Source organism: Orycteropus afer, unplaced genomic scaffold, assembly GCF_000298275.1.
Source record: "Orycteropus afer afer isolate SDZICR_OR568_19922 unplaced genomic scaffold, OryAfe1.0 scaffold00015, whole genome shotgun sequence".
In the NCBI taxonomy this organism is placed as follows: domain Eukaryota; kingdom Metazoa; phylum Chordata; class Mammalia; order Tubulidentata; family Orycteropodidae; genus Orycteropus; species Orycteropus afer.
In genome coordinates this window covers 1,590,706-1,604,592 of record NW_006921602.1, presented here as the reverse complement: position 1 = coordinate 1,604,592, position 13,887 = coordinate 1,590,706, and the positions used below count along the sequence as shown (strand labels likewise).

Sequence of the window (13,887 nt, the reverse complement as noted above, 5' to 3'; positions counted from 1 at the left end):
AGTAATACAACATTTGTCCTTTTGTGTCTGGCTTATTTCACTAAGCTTAAGGAGCTCTAATAGTGCAGTGCCTAAGGCATTTGACTACTAACCAGAAGGTTGGCAGTTCAAACCCACCAGCTGCTCCCCGGAAGGAAGATGAGGGAATCTTCTTCTATAAAGATTTACTGCCTTGGAAATACAATGGGGATTGTTATGAGCCTTAATCGATTCAATGGCAATGGGTTGTTTTTTTTTTTTAATGTTTCCAAGGTTCAACAATGTCATACCATGTATTAGAACTTCATTCATTTCTCTTTATGACTAAAAAATATCCCCTTGTATGTACATACATTTTGTTTGTCCATTCATTTATTGATGGACATTTGGGTTGTTTCCACCTTTTGGCTAGTGTGAATAATGTTGCAATGAACATTGTGTACAAGTATCTGTTTGAATTACTGCTTTCTATTCTTTTGGAGTGGAATTTCTGCATCCTAAGATAATTTTACGTTTAACTTTTTAAAAAACTCCAAACTGTTTTCCATAGTGACCGTACCATTTTACGTCCCCACCAGCAATGGATTAAGGTTCTGATTACTCTACATTTTGTTTAAGAAAGAGTAAAATATAAGCATGTATAGTCATATTTGCTTAAATTGGATAAAGAAACACTGAAAAGATAAATAAGAAACTAAAATATTTATCTCTACAGGATGAAAATCTGAATGATATAAATGTACTATGTATTAAAAAAGAAACAAACTTTAAAAAGGAATTTTTATTTATATCAGTGTAGCTTCATGGATTTTTTTTTTTATTGAATCATAATCTTTTACTCTCATTCATTTTGATGTTCAAATTGTCACAAATTTGGCCAGTGGGAGCTCGTTCTAGCTAAATAAATAGGAAGGGAATAGTCTTATAGCAAAAACCAAATAATGAATACAGAATGCATAATAGAATTTTAAAATCATTATATGGGAAACTCATAGCAATAACTGAGTCAGTCAAAAATCATCAATGGATACTAAAACTAGTGGGTGAGAGTTTGAAAAGTAAGAATATATTTACAGAGTCTTAAGTATTTCCCCAAAAAAATACTTGTTAATTACAAAGGCTTTTGTTGTTAATTTTGTTGGTTTTTTTTTTTTTTAATTAATCTTGCAGACATCACCTATAATGGGACAAACAGGCATCATATATATACCTTCTGCTATGATACACTGAAAAAGAAAAAAAGTGACATCTCCCTTCTGTGATATTCCGTGCCAAAAAAAATGCATAATCTGAATCTAATTATAAAGAAATATAGGTAAAACTCAAATTGAAGAGCATTCTACAAAATAACTGGCCTATATTCTTCAAATGTCAATGTCATGAGACCCAAAAATACTGAGGAACTGTTCTAAATTAAAAGAGACTAAAAAGGTATCACAACTGAAGGCAACAAACATCTTCTTTTGCTATAAAGAAACAATATCGGGACAATTTATGAAATCTAAAAAAATGAAGATGAAGAGTGTACTCTTCAAACTTCTGTTACCACTTTTATGTAACTTTGCAATGATGTCAAATATAATAAATATTCTTTTAAATTTATCATACGTATATTTTTTCTATTGAAAGTAAAAATCAGTTAATTTTAAAAGATTATGCTGTCAAAACAGAAATATAGACCAAGAATGCCATTAATTCTGATTGGAGCACTGCTTGTATTAAACCACATGGTATTATAAAGTAATGGCAGCCATTTTTTCCTAAATAAATCAAGCAAACAATTAATTAAATAAACTAATAAATAAAAATTCAATTCATGGTTCACCCATACCAATTTTGTCATCTGGCTTTGCTCTAACGTCTCAAATATTCCCAGATATTGACATCTTTTCTCACAAATAGACATCCTTCTATTTGATAAAAGCATAAATTATACACATATGCATTCTTCTTCTCTACTAGGATTCTAATACGAAAACTGTTTTAATGAAAAAATTAATTTATTCTGAATGGATAATGCATGCACTTGATCAAAATGTGAAAAATGGAATACAATGAAAAATAAGTCTTTCTCCCACCTCTGAAACCCAGCTTTCCAGTTTCCCTTCATAGAAATAATCACCGCTATCAGTTTCTTGTTATTTTATATGTGTATGCCTGTATGTGTAAGTAGTAGTGGCAGCACAGTGCCTAAGGCATCTGACTGCTAACCACAAGGTTGGTGGTTCAAAGCTACCAGCTACTCCATGGAAGCAAGACTGGGAAACCTACTTCCACAAAGATTTACCACCTCAGAACCCCAATGGGGGTCACTATGAGTCTGAATTGACTCAATGGCAGTGGTTTTGATGTATGTATGTATACATGAGTGAGTCTGTGTATGTAAGTATAAATACAACCTTTATAAAAGCATAAATAATTATTCCTTAAGAACTTTGAAACAGCTATTCCTTAAACATATCCACAGAAATACTGTATGATATACACTTCAGACTGTCAATATGAAAATGACTTTTTTGTAACATAGGAAAAAGATTATAACTTACCAAATCAATTTCTTTTTTCCTTCGTTTTTTCCTTTCTGTTTTTGGCACCTGGCAGAGAGTAGGAAGAAATAAAGAAATTGTGTTATAATAATGACTAACACATTTTCATACTTATTAGCAAATGCTGAGATTTTTGCTCAATAGGTAAGAGAGCAAGCAGCTCCTTACTCTTCAAGAACTCTGCAGTGCTAAATATCAAATGTGAGAATTTTTTTTTTAATTTGATAAACATGATGCTAATAAAAACTAAAGAATGGAAGGATAATTTAGGAATTTTTTTTTTTTTTAGCCTCAACTCTATCCAGAAGTCACATCATATAAAAACAATTATTCTATTTTAATCATTAAAACACACTTAAAACAAGATTATTATTATTGCTATATAGATTTGCTGACACATCTTCCTAAAATCTAATTCAAAGCGAAATATAATTTGTAGGTGCTTATGCACAGGCCACTAGATGACACAAAGAACTTCATCTTTAACCACGGCTTTTTTCAAAGGAAATTAATAATCTCTATAAAAGCCGATGGTATCATCTTGAGGACACAACACTATTTTCTAATTCAGCGAAGAATGTATTCATTGCAGATAGTTTAGATAAAATGGTCTCATGAGCTTACAAACCAGAAAGGGGTTTAGATGATCTAAAGTAGTGCTAAGTTGACATGCTCATTATAATATTTTTCCCAAATAACAAGATGTCCCAAACAGGACAATGTACCAAATGTGAGTGATCAACACAGTGGCATTAAGGAAGAGGAAGACATGGAGAGTAACATGGGAGGTACAGACAACAAAGATGAACCCTTTTGCACATACAATACTGCGTTGTCAGTGACGACAAACATTGATCTATGGATGGATAGATGAGTGGACAGGCTGAAAGACTAGGTATGTCCATGCAGGGGGAGTGTGCCCATGACCATGTATAGTGCTGGCAGACAATACTTCTACAAGTGTATTTGTATATGTGTAAGAATTTCTAAGTATACAGTAGAGCTGACAAGGGATAAGGTTGTAGTCACTTCTTGGCCACAGCCAGCTACCCAGAGGGAGCAAGTAGTTGGATCTGTGGGCTTGGGACCAGGGTCACAGGGGGCAACAAGTTCAGTTGGGATAAATACTACACAAAAACATTATTCCACATCCTACTTTAGCAAGTAGTGAATGGGATCTTAAAAGCTTGCAAGCAGTCCTCTAGATGCAACAATGAGTCTTGCCTCTTCCAGAACAAAGAAGAATGAAGAAAACTAAAGACGTGTGGGAACAATTAGTCCAAGGGATTGGTACACTATGCAGTCCTCAGCCTATATGACTATGAGACCAGAAGAAGTGGATGGTGCCCAGCTACCACTGTCAACCACTCAGAGGAGGATCTATGTAGGAGATCCTCAATAGAGTGGGACAACAATGTGGAACAAAACTCAAATTCATTTTAAAAAAACAGGGACTAGGTTTGCTGGTCTGATACAGCCTGGTGGAACACCTGAGACTATGGTCCCTAGGGGCCCTTCAGGTCTGGAACTGAACTTACTCCTGTGGCTTCCAGCCAAACAAAAAACAGGCATATGAGCTGAACATTTACATTAGGTAGATACACTCCTTGGAGAGATCAATCATGGGAGAATAGAAGGGCTATGTATGCACAGCGAGACAGCTTGGGGGGCAAGAGTACATGGGAGGGAAGGACACAGTAAAGAGGTGGGTACAGGGAGGAAGTGGGAGGAGAGCTGTTACGCTGTGGGAGATTATAGTCAATGTCATGAGACAAAGTGTATGTGAACTGCTGTAAGGATGATGAATTTGCTCTGCAAACTTTCACCTAACTCACAATAAAATTTAAAATAATAATAATAATTCTTAATTGAATACTTTCAGAAATTAAAGTATATCACATTTACCTTTGTGGTTATGCAATCTGAAGTCTTGAATTCATTCATATATTCATCTAAAAATACTTTAAAAGTATTGACCCAAACTCTGACTGGAGATTCACTCCAATCTCGTTGCTCAAGCCTCATGGTCTTTTCCAGAATCTGTTCAAATAGTGCATAGAGGTCTTTGTACCGTATGCTTTTACCATCATCCATCTAATAAGCAGTAAGAGAAGAAATACAAGGTTGTATGAAGAACTTCTTTAAGTACTAAAGACGGAGTCAACTAGTACTTGGTATTATTTAGGGTAGTGACTAAGATTCTAATATACTTTCTAATGCGTATACTGATAATTTCCAATACCAGGAGTGCATATGGTATTTATAAACTTCCACTGTACTGTACAATGTATACAGGAGAAAACCTTGGTAAAGATCTAACAATTTAAATAATGTAATAATTTCAGCAAGTTGTGGGAATTTCTTCCATGGCTTTAGGTTTTTAACTATATTTAGCTATAAAGGTTATTCATATCTCTTTTAGTTATCTATTCCCAGAAATAAATATTATTTTAGATAGTTCCACTCTAAAACTGGGAGAATAAATTACATGGATTCTGGAATAATGATGTGTTTAGGAAATCATCATTATTTTCATTTACTTTTCCAAAGAGGAGTGACATACCCAGAGTAACACCACTGCTTACAAAGGAATCTAAATAGAATTCCATTTAATTTATTTAAACGGAGTCTAGAATCTTTATGAGAGAACACTCTTGAATTAATCAAAATTTGTTACATGTATTTAAATTTATTTCCCTTTCACCTCTTCAGACTCAGAGCTTGAACTTCTTTGATACAGGCTTAGAAAACTACTATTAAGTTCTGCTTCATAATGTTGGTTCTGCTCATATGTTTAAAGTGTACTAACAATCTTGAATTTCTAATCTAGGAAATACAAGTATGAAGAAGAGAAAGAGAAGAGTGTTAAGTAGCTAGGAAGATTAGAAAAATGTGGCCAACCATGTCCTTCCCCAATCCTAGCCATTTGCCATAAATAATAAATGGATTACTCCTTTATTATAGTTTTTTTTCCTATTCTCTCAGACTATATGACTTCTTATTTTTAAAGTCAAAAAAATATTACACTGAGAAAGGAAAAGGTAAAGGAGACAGAAGAAAATTTTACTGATTTCTCTAAGACTAGACTGAACAAAAAACCCCAATTAAATAGGAAATACTTTATAGACCATGACAATTCATAGACAAAAGTGATTCTATGTAGCAAAGCATTATTAAATACTTTAAAAAGAAACACAACACAAAGACTTTAGCACTAAATACACACACACACACACACACATTTTAAAACATGACTAATATCTGAGAGGGAGGTCTGGTAGCATAGTGGCTAAGTCATTTGCCTGCTAACCAGATGGCTGGCGGTTCAAACCCACCAGCCACTCCTCAGAAGGAAGGTTGGGCAATCCTACTTCCGTAGTGATACTGCCTCGGAAACCCAAGGAGGGGTCGCTATGAGTCGGGGCCGACTCGACGGCACATAGCAACAACAACAACAACATCTCAGAAGATAAATCTGTGATGTAAGTTGATATATAGAGCAATTATAAACATAAAGTATCCTAATTTCACTGAAAGATAATTTACAAGAATTAGAGCTAAAACCTTGAAAAACAGCTAAAATATTACGAGCAGTCAAAATTGTAGTGAGCCAATGGGTGAAATAAAATGGTACCCAGAGCATCTGAATATATGAACTCAATATTATAGTAAGATGAAATACCTGTAAGGTGGAAAACAAACAAACAAAACTACTCAGGGAATTCAAGGAAGTTATTCATCCAAGGACAGTTTACTTTGCCTCACCTATCCCCCCTAAAACAAAAACTAAGAGTTGGAGAAATTTCAGTTGAACACAGACTCGGTATTACTTTATATAATGAGGCCAAATATTTCTTATGTTGAATATTTCCTAACATAGTCAAACTTACCGCCAATGCAGATGAGTAAAAGTTGAAGATATTCTGCCGAAATTCTTTTAGGGCTTTTTTAAATACAACATCCACTAGTGTATCTTTCTTGCTGTCTTCATTATCTAGGTCATTCATCTGGGGACCACAGAAAGAGTTTTATATACAATTAAAAGAGGTATATACAACAATAGATTGTCTCTTCAACAATAACTGTCCTGCAAATGTAAGCCACTGGTTATTATGGAACCCAGGGAAAATATGAATAGTAGCCAACTTTCATTGTTGTTGTTGTTGTTATGTGCCGTCGAGTCGGCCCCGACTCATAGCGACCCCTCCTTGGGTTTCCGAGGCAATATCACTACGGAAGTAGGATTGCCCAACCTTCCTTCCGAGGAGTGGCTGGTGGGTTTGAACAGCCAGCCTTCTGGTTAGCAGTCAAGTGCTTTAGCCACTATGCTCCCTACTAGATAATTTCTGATATTAACATTGTGTGAATCTATAGTTCTACTAACAGAAAAACACCTCTAAGTAAGTGTACAACAGCAAGCCTCAACTTCACATATGATAACACAATAAAATAGAAAACAGTAAGTTAAGCCAAAAACCTTAAATTCTATCTCCCTGTTGGACTTATGTATACCCTATATTTGCCCTTTTCTGGTAAAATATCTCATTTACTGAAGCATAAAAACCTTGATCTCTAAAGAGCATTTCCTAATATATACAAGCATTCCATAGCCAAAGCCACTGAGCCTACCTCAGCATGTAAACTAAAACCAATCCCACTTCCATTGAGTTGACTCTGATTCATACTGACCCCTACAGGACAGACCATAACTGCCCCATAGGGCTTCTAAGACTAAATATTTATAGAAGTAGACTGCTTTATCTTTCTACTGCAGAGCAACTGGTGGGTTAGAACCACTGACCTTTTGGTTAGCAGCCAAATGTGTTAACCACTATGTCACCAGAGCTCCCTCACCAAGTAAAATGTACCTTTTTCAGAAGAAACTCATCCATGCTTTTCAAATCGCTCGCACTGGCTATGATCTGGACAGAGTCATTTTGCCAATGCATTGACTCCAAAGCCACGTTGCTGATCTTCACATTTCGCTTGCGCTTTGCCTTTGGAGAAGGCTCTTTGTTCTCTTTGAACTCCTTTCGGCAACTACCAGGCAGTTCCGGGCTCAAAGGAGGTGTTGGGTGATACTGAACTAATTCTACAATACAAAATACAGGACCCCAAAAAATACAGTGAAAATATTAATAATATCCATACTCTTCTTTTTAAATTAGTGTTCCTTTAGTAAGTCACTGAAATATCTGCAAATGTCTGAGAAGCAAATTAACGTTAATATTTGATATCAAGGTGGTAGGGACTAAATCCAGAATGCAAATTTGTGTGAAAAATGTATTTAAGAATTCCAAGTTTCCAAAGGAAAATGCCACCATGTTTCCCAAAAAGCTTAAGTCTGACCTTGAAGACCTGGAAGAAAGTACCTTCAGAACTTCACCCTGTGTCCCAAAGACCTCAATACCAAAGAAAAAAAGGAGGAGTAAACAATCACAGTAGCATGTTAAATAAGCCAGTCATAGTTTTATTACAACTGTTTCAAACAACATCCAGCTATTTACAACTCCAACAAACATGTGGGGTTTGATTATTATTATTATTTCTTTATGAGGGTCTAAAACCATAAGTGCTTCAGTGACAATATCTGGTTAGGTAGCCAGGTAACTCAACTGGCTCACCTAAGCTTCAGTCTCTTATACATCCCTCAAAAAATTGTCTGGGTTACTCAAAGAATTCCCAGAATGAACTGGCTTTGTATATAATATTGAGAAGCACATCAGTTGTCCTCTACAATCATTTCCACCACAGAAACTGGATTACATGTAATTCATTAAAATCTAGAACTAGATTGGATTTGCCAAAGCCCTGTCTGGGACTTGCTAAGAATGTTGGCCTTCTCTTGTTTCACATTTCTGCTTGTTCCCCCCACATTTATGATCCTTTCTTTTTGTCCAATGGTATATCCTAATTCCATATAAAAGCTAACCCTAATAATAACAAAGGAAAAAAGTAGCCTCCTGCATGTTAACCATTAGCTGAGGCAGAACTGAAACAAAACCTATTTCAGAGAGATATGGCCCCAGAATAACAAATATAAAACTAGAGGACACACGTAAACTCAAAATGATATCAACTTATTCTAATTCCATTTTATAATCTAGATATATAATTATTTAATTGTTTCATTTACTGAATATCTTTCTTAAAATATAAGAAATAACGGTTACTAAAGAAACTGGCTATAATCTTATTTCAACATTAAAAACAAAGACTATATTGATAAAATTTCACCCAAATATAAACCTACACATGTATCCTTATGAAATAAACACATCATGAAGTCTGCTTATAATAAATACTTCACTAAAGAGCTTTAGGAGCTCTGGTAGCATAGTGGCTAAGACAATTGCCTGCTAACCAGACGGCTGGTGGTTCAAACCCACCAGCCACTCCTCGGAAGGAAGGTTGGGCAATCCTACTTCCGTAGTGATACTGCCTCGGAAACACAAGGAGGGGTGGCTATGAGTCGGGGCTGACTCGACAGCACACAACAACAAAAGAGCTTTAAGCTTTGGACTTCCGATAAAATAACAGAATAGGCAGAAAAGCTAAACAGACCTTCTTCAATGAAGAAAAGAAAAACCTACTGACACAGATACAGAAGATAATCCTGGAACCCCAAGCTTTGAAAGGAAGGGTAAGTGTATTAAACACCAACTAGTAGAAGAACCTGAAAGAAAACAGTGAACAAGGAGACAAAGGGGCTGTGGACTGTTAGCTCTCCTGGCAGCTTGGACAGCCTGAACATTTCCAAGTGGTGTTAAGAACTGAGAATTAACCAAAAAATTGGCCCTGCTCAGCAAGGGACACGGACTATTGCACAACTGAAAAGGGAAACATCAAAGAAGGAGACAAACTGAGCTATGGACTTTCAGCTGTCTGGAGGGTGCAGTCATTTTGAATGTTTATAAGTGGTGGCTGGGCCCAGTTATTTTGAATGTTTACAAGCAGTGGCCATTTTGGAAAATTTAAAGCGACAGCATTCTCATTCAGATTCAGGGACCTAAGATTAGGCTCCACTTGCCAAAGACAGCATGGACATATGGGAGGCTGATGACTGAAAAGGAGACAGGTGGTGAGTGCGTAAGTGCTGCCAACTAGCAAACAGAAGAACACAGTACCCTGCTTACTCAGATACATCCAAAAAAACCAAAAATCTTGGGCTAATCAAACCAATAAAAAACCCATTGCCATCAATGATTCAGACTCATAGTGACCGCCATTGAATTTCCTAGGCAGTAAATCTTTACAGAAGGAGATGGCCCCATCTTCCTTCTGCAAGGTAGCTGGTGGGTTTGAACTGTCAACCTTTTGGTTAGCAGTCAAATGCTTTAGGCATTACACCACCTGAGCTCCTTATTCCAACATACAATCATCGATTAAATATAAACACAAAAATGTCACAATGTCTCAGAGACAAGAGACCATCAAAGTATACAGAAAGAAGTATGATAAAGCAGTAGAAACAAGGGATCTGGATACAGACCTAGAACACATCCCTGAAGAAGCAGCAGCATTGGAACTCCCTGATAAGGAGTTCAATAGAATTATATTTAGGTACCTTCAATGACTTGAGAGACAGATCGAGAAAAACACTGACAAAATTGAGAAAAAGACAGAGAAAATCCAAGAAAAATTGTGGAAGATAATATAAGAGCAAAATGACTAAATAAATGAAAAATCAGAAATGATACAAAATCTGTAGATAGAAATACAGAAGATTAATACTAAATTTTCAGAAATAGGTAACACATTGAATGGGCAAAGGTGTGGAATTGAATCAATGGAAGACAGAATTAGTGACACTAAAGACAAATACCTCAATACTTCTTCAGAAAGGGTTCAATCAGAAAAAAGATCAAAAGAAAATGAAGAAAGCCAAAAGTTCACATGAGATACCCTCTAAAGGAATAACCTACATGTAATCAGAATCCCATAACAGGAAAAGACAAATAAAACCACAGAAAAAACTGTCCAAGATTTGTTGGAAGAAAATTTCCCTGATACGATGAAAGTATATATATATACATTCAGGAAGTCCAACGAACCCCAAACAGGATAGACTCCAAAAGAGAATCACTAAGACATATCATCTTCAAACTCACCAAAACCAAAGACAAAGAAAAACCCCTGAAACCAGCATAGGAAAAATGAAAAGTTACCTACAAAGGACAAACAATAAGACTAAGTTCTGATTTCTCAGCAAACACCTTGCAAGCAAGGAGGCAATGGGATGGTATAAATAAAACTCTGAAAGAAAAATAATTTCCAACAAAGAATTATATACCTGGCAAAACTGTCTCTCAAATATGATGAAGTTAGGACATTTCCAGACAAGCAGAAATTAAAGGAATTTGTTAAAACCAGATTAACCTTACAAGAGATGCTAAAGGGAGTCCTTTGCACAGAGAATCAGGAACAGCAAACAACAACTGACCATTAACATACATGATGACACAACCCAGAAACTAACCCAGTTATAGAAGTATCTAAAGGAAATAAGCCTACAAGACTGTAAACAGGGAACCAGAGATATTAATTGGCAAATGAAGACAACTACAAACCAAAAAGAGGGAAAAAGAAGTGTAGTTACAGAACTTCTAAATGGTTAGGAAGTCAAGAGAATTGCAATATAGAACAGACTGTTCTAAACTTGGGAAGAAAATTATGAAGCACAGGAGAACCTCAAGGAAAAATGATAAATCTTCACGTTAAAATAAAAGAGGATACACACAAATATTCAGCAAATACTAAAGCAATAGCAATGAAGGAAGTGATAACAAGATTCAAAAACAAAATGAACCCAGCACAGAAAATTATATGGAACAAAGAAATCAGTAACACTATGAAAACCACATAACAAAATGACAGAAACAAATTCATATTTGTCAATAATTACACTGAATGTTAATGGATTAAAAGCACCATTTAACAGACAGAGAGTTGCAGACGCCATAAGAAAATATAACCCATCAATATGCTGTCTACAAGAGACACACCTTAGAGACAAAGGCACAAATAGATTAAAAATCAAAGGTTGAAAAAAGATATATCAAGCAAATGGCAACCATAAAAGAACAGGAGTGGCAATATTAATTTCTGATTAAATAGACTTTAAGACAAAAAGCACCATAAGAGACAAGGAAGGATAGTATATAATGATTAAAGGATCAAATGAACAAGAGGACATAACCATAATAAGTATCTATGCTTACTATTCACCCAATGAAAAAGCCCCAAAATACATAAATCAGAATTTCACAGAATTGAAAAGAAAAAGAGATGACACCACAGTCACAGGAGAATTTAGTACACTACTTTCAATCAAAGATAGAACAACTAGAAAGAAACTCAACAAAGATGCAGAATGACTAAACAATACAATTTATCAATTGACCTTATACATATTACAGAGCACTTCACCCAATAACACCACAATATACATTCTTTTCCAGGGCACATGGAACATTCTCTAGGATACACCATATGTCAGGCCACAAAGCAAGCCTTAATAAATTTTCAAATACTGAAATACTGCGAAGTATCTTCTCAGATCACGATGCTATATAAAATTAGAAATCAACAACAGGAAGACCAATAAAAAAAGAGCAAACATATGGGAACTGAGTAACACCCTCCTTGACAATGACTGTATAATAGAAGAAATAAAAAACGAAATTCAAAAATTCCTTGAATCAAATGACTGACAACACAACATACCAAAATCTTTGGGACACAGCAAAAGCAGTGATCAGAGGCCAATTTATAGCAATAAATGCATACATCAAAAAATAAGAAAGAGCCAAAATCAACACCTTAACCCAACATCACCAAAAATTAGAAAAAGGGCACCAAAGAATGCCTACAATCACCAAAAGAAAAGAAATAATAAAGACTGAAGCAGAAATAAACAAAAAGAAAACAGACAACAGAAAAAATCAACAAGATAAGAAGTTGTTTTTTTGAAAAGATTAATAAAATGACAAACCCCTGGGCAAATTTAACAAAGAAAAAGGGAGAAAGAATACAAATAAAATGACTAAGAAGCCAACTGGGTGAAGTCACAACAGAACCAACAGAAATTAAAAGGATAGTATCAGGATACTATGGTATGGAAGATGAATTTGCTCTGTAAACTTTCACCCAAATCAAAGTAAAATTAAAAAAAAAAAAAAATCAGGATTCTATGAAGAACTGTATTTCAACAAATTTGAAAATCTAGAAGAAATGGTCAGATTTCTAGAAATACACTACTCACCTAAACTAACACAGACTGAGGTGGAAAATTTGAACAGACCCATAAGAAAACAAGAAACTGAACAGGTCATAAAAAAATTATCAACAAAAAAAAGCGCTGGCCCAGATGGTTTTACTGGAGAATTCTACCAAACATTCAGAGAACTGACACCAACCATACTCAAACTATTCCAGAACACAGAAAAGGATGAAATCCTCCCAAATTCATTCTATGAAGCAAGCATAACCTTGATACCAAAACCAGGAAAAGACATCACTGAAAAGGAAAACTACAGACCAATATCCCTCATGAATACAAATGCAAAAATCTTCAACAAAATCCTAGCCAACAGACTCTAACAATATATCCAAAAAATAATACATTATGACTAAGTGGGGTTCATACCAGGTATGCAAGGATGGTTAAACATTAGAAAAACAATCAACGTCATCCACCACATAAATAAAACAAAGAAAAAGAACCACAAGATCACATCAATCAATGCAGAAAAGGCATCTGATAAAATCAAACACCCATCAGCAAAACAGGAAGAGAAGAAAAATTCCTCAACATAATGAAGGGCATATATGCAAAACCAACAGCCAACATGATTCTCAATGGAAAGAGACTGAAACACTTTCTTCTGTGCACAGGAACCAGACAAGGATGCCCTCTATCACCACTTCTATTCAACACTGTATTGGAAGTCCTAGCCAGGGCAATAAGCTAAGGGAAATCAAAGGCATCCAATTAGTAAGGAAGAAGTAGAACTATCCGTTTGCTGCTAATATGACCCTATACATACAAAACCCAAGAGACTCAGCAAAAATAAACTACTAGAAGTAACTGAGAGATTTAGCATAGTGGCGGGCCATAAGATCAACATAAAAAAATCAATTGGATTCCTCTATATCAGCAAAGAGATGGCTGAAAAGGAAATAAAGAAATCAATACCATTTGTAATAGCTACCAAAAAAACCAAAATATTTGGAAATAAATCTTATCAGGAACGTACAAGACCTGTACAAAGAAAACTACAAAACACTACTTCAAGAAACCATAAGAGATTTACATAAATGGAAGAACATACCATGCTCAAAGATTGAACAATGTGAAAAT

The 13,887-nt window shown here is 35.2% G+C and overlaps 1 protein-coding gene across 1 annotated transcript in view; it reads right to left on the bottom strand.

Moving 5' to 3' along the window:
* The window catches only part of MYO9A (myosin IXA), a 441,307-nt gene that overhangs the window by 53,217 nt on the left and 374,203 nt on the right, over positions 1-13,887 (bottom strand). The window contains exons 29-32 of the mRNA XM_042783070.1: positions 7,394-7,617; positions 6,416-6,532; positions 4,431-4,619; positions 2,526-2,573 (exon numbers count right to left, since the gene is read on the bottom strand). Of these exons, the coding sequence (XP_042639004.1) occupies positions 2,526-2,573; positions 4,431-4,619; positions 6,416-6,532; positions 7,394-7,617 (578 nt within the window). The remainder of the gene's footprint in view (positions 1-2,525; positions 2,574-4,430; positions 4,620-6,415; positions 6,533-7,393; positions 7,618-13,887) is intronic.